The sequence below is a fragment of the Sarcophilus harrisii genome, chromosome 3, assembly GCF_902635505.1.
Source record: "Sarcophilus harrisii chromosome 3, mSarHar1.11, whole genome shotgun sequence".
NCBI lineage: Eukaryota > Metazoa > Chordata > Mammalia > Dasyuromorphia > Dasyuridae > Sarcophilus > Sarcophilus harrisii.
This window is the reverse complement of record NC_045428.1, coordinates 599,194,288-599,196,205: the sequence shown is the minus strand read 5'-3', so window position 1 is coordinate 599,196,205 and position 1,918 is coordinate 599,194,288. Positions and strand designations below refer to the sequence as shown.

At 42.5% G+C, this 1,918-nt stretch overlaps 1 protein-coding gene across 1 annotated transcript; it reads left to right on the top strand.

Annotated features, from left to right (window-relative positions):
• The first annotated feature begins 391 nt into the window (after positions 1-391).
• On the top strand, positions 392-1,368 carry LOC116422682 (S-cell enriched with leucine-rich repeat-containing protein slrA-like). The gene is made up of 2 exons (XM_031961717.1): positions 392-686; positions 950-1,368. The coding sequence occupies exons 1-2, from the start codon at positions 392-394 to the stop codon at positions 1,366-1,368; spliced, it is 714 nt and encodes a 237-aa protein (XP_031817577.1).
• Positions 1,369-1,918: the final 550 nt, after the last annotated feature.

Sequence of the window (1,918 nt, the reverse complement as noted above, 5' to 3'; positions counted from 1 at the left end):
TCCCATGGCCTTTTGGTGCCAAATATACAGAGGCTCCTGAAGCAGTCCCCAAAGGATTTTAGGGATAGTGTAACTCCTATGACCACAGTGGGCAGCAAGTCAGCCATTATTATAAAGCAATTACCCAGTATAAAAGCCTATATGGGGCCCTTCACAGGTATCAGCTTGTGGACTAAGCGCAGGGACCTTGTATGAAGAATCAGCGAAGAAGGCTGGGAAGGCAGAATCAGACTCCTAGGAGGAGACCTCCCTATGGTCCCTTCTGTCCCCAGAAGTGACAGTTGTGGAAGAGGGAGAAAGGAAAGAATTGCAGAAAGAGAAGGAATCGGGAAACCTATCTGAAGACAATCAAGACTTCACCTCAGGCTCCATATTGGCCATAGATACCACCATGGCAGTTACAAGTGATCCAGAGAGCAGTGGAAATGAACAGAGGTCTGAGGAAGAATTCACCTTGCTTCCTATGCCACCCCATTTTGTCCCGGGACATTTGGAATGTTTGGAAGGTACCCTGATGTGTCCTGACATCCCAACTGCTTACCAGACTTATGCCAGTGACAACAACAGGGATGACAGTGGAGGTGACCATTCTAATGAAAGCAATGAGAACCATGACAGCAGCAGTGATCAGAGTGACAATCTCAGCCATGATAATGATGGCAATGATGTCTATAACAATGACAATGGTGAGCATGGAGAGGGGATGATGAGAAGAACTTCAGGAGGGCTCAAAAGGTTGAAATCTATCCCTGTAATGAGTGGGAGAGTGAATCTTGTAGGAAGCATCAAAAGGATTAAATTGGAAATCATTCCAATGTATTGATATTGACATTTTCCTAATTATCAAAGATGGTTTTCCCTATATAATTTTGTTCACTTATTGAGACCACTTGAGTGTATCCTCTGCTAAAATAATTGATACTCCATGTTCCATTTTTCTCTTTCACAGTCATCCTCCAGAAACAAGAAATGGACACTGGTGACTTCCATCTTCACATCCTGCACAGTAAGTTAGAAGACAACTACACAAAGATGGTTGAAGGAAGTGGAAAACCTGTAGATGAAAAAGACGAGCAGGAAGAAGATTACAAAGAGTACAAAGCAGTAAGTCAATGGAAAGATCAGGAAGACCCACCTTCAGGCTCCACTTTGGTTGACGGTGTCACCATGTCTGCTTCAAGAGACCGAGAAATAGGTGCTGGAAATGAACAGAGTCCTAATAAAGAAATCTTTGAGGCTCAAGATAATCTTTCCTTGATTCCCAGTCCTGCTCTTGTTGAAATGGTGGAGCCAGACCCCTGCCCCAGATGCTGTTCCTGTTTTTGCTTTCCCTGTAATTCGTTGGTAGAGCTGAGGAATACCTGGTGACAGTTTCCAATGCCAGCAGGAAAGCCCAGGCAACCAATGTGCACTCAGATTCTAGAGCTTGACACTGATTTGCAGTGATGCTATCAAGGGGTTGATGGTGACAACAATTTGCACATTGACTTCTGGGGTTTTCCTCAAATTCTCTTCCTCTTTTTCTTTTCTTTTTCTCAAGTGTCAAGCTAGGCACAAGGCAAATCTTGACACCAGGGAAGCCAATCTCACTCCACCTGCTTGCCCTCTCCCTTTTTGAGGGAACTTTTAAGAAGACTAAAACTTCAAGTTCAGACCCACCTTAAAACTATAACAATGAATGTGACAAAATTATACAGAAAAACACATTCTCAATGAAGAGATATAAGGCATGCCAATTTGCAGATATGGAAGGGATGTGTATGAGTATGATATACTACTAAGTTTTGCTGACTTCCCCTTTCATTCTTTTTATAACACTCAATGTTTGTCTTGGCGAGGATGGAAGAGGGATGCTAGTTAAAATTCTGGTGATGGAGAAAAACATTTCAATAAAATCTATTTTTACAAACACTATCTT

What these genes read in the sequence shown, in the direction of transcription:
- LOC116422682 (XM_031961717.1), top strand. Translation starts at nt 392, where the DNA reads ATGGCAGTTACAAGTGATCCAGAGAGCAGTGGAAATGAACAGAGGTCT. An exon ending in TGTCTATAACAATGACAATG is followed by an intron (nt 687 to 949) that starts GTGAGCATGGAG and finishes TCTCTTTCACAG; the next exon opens with TCATCCTCCAGAAACAAGAA.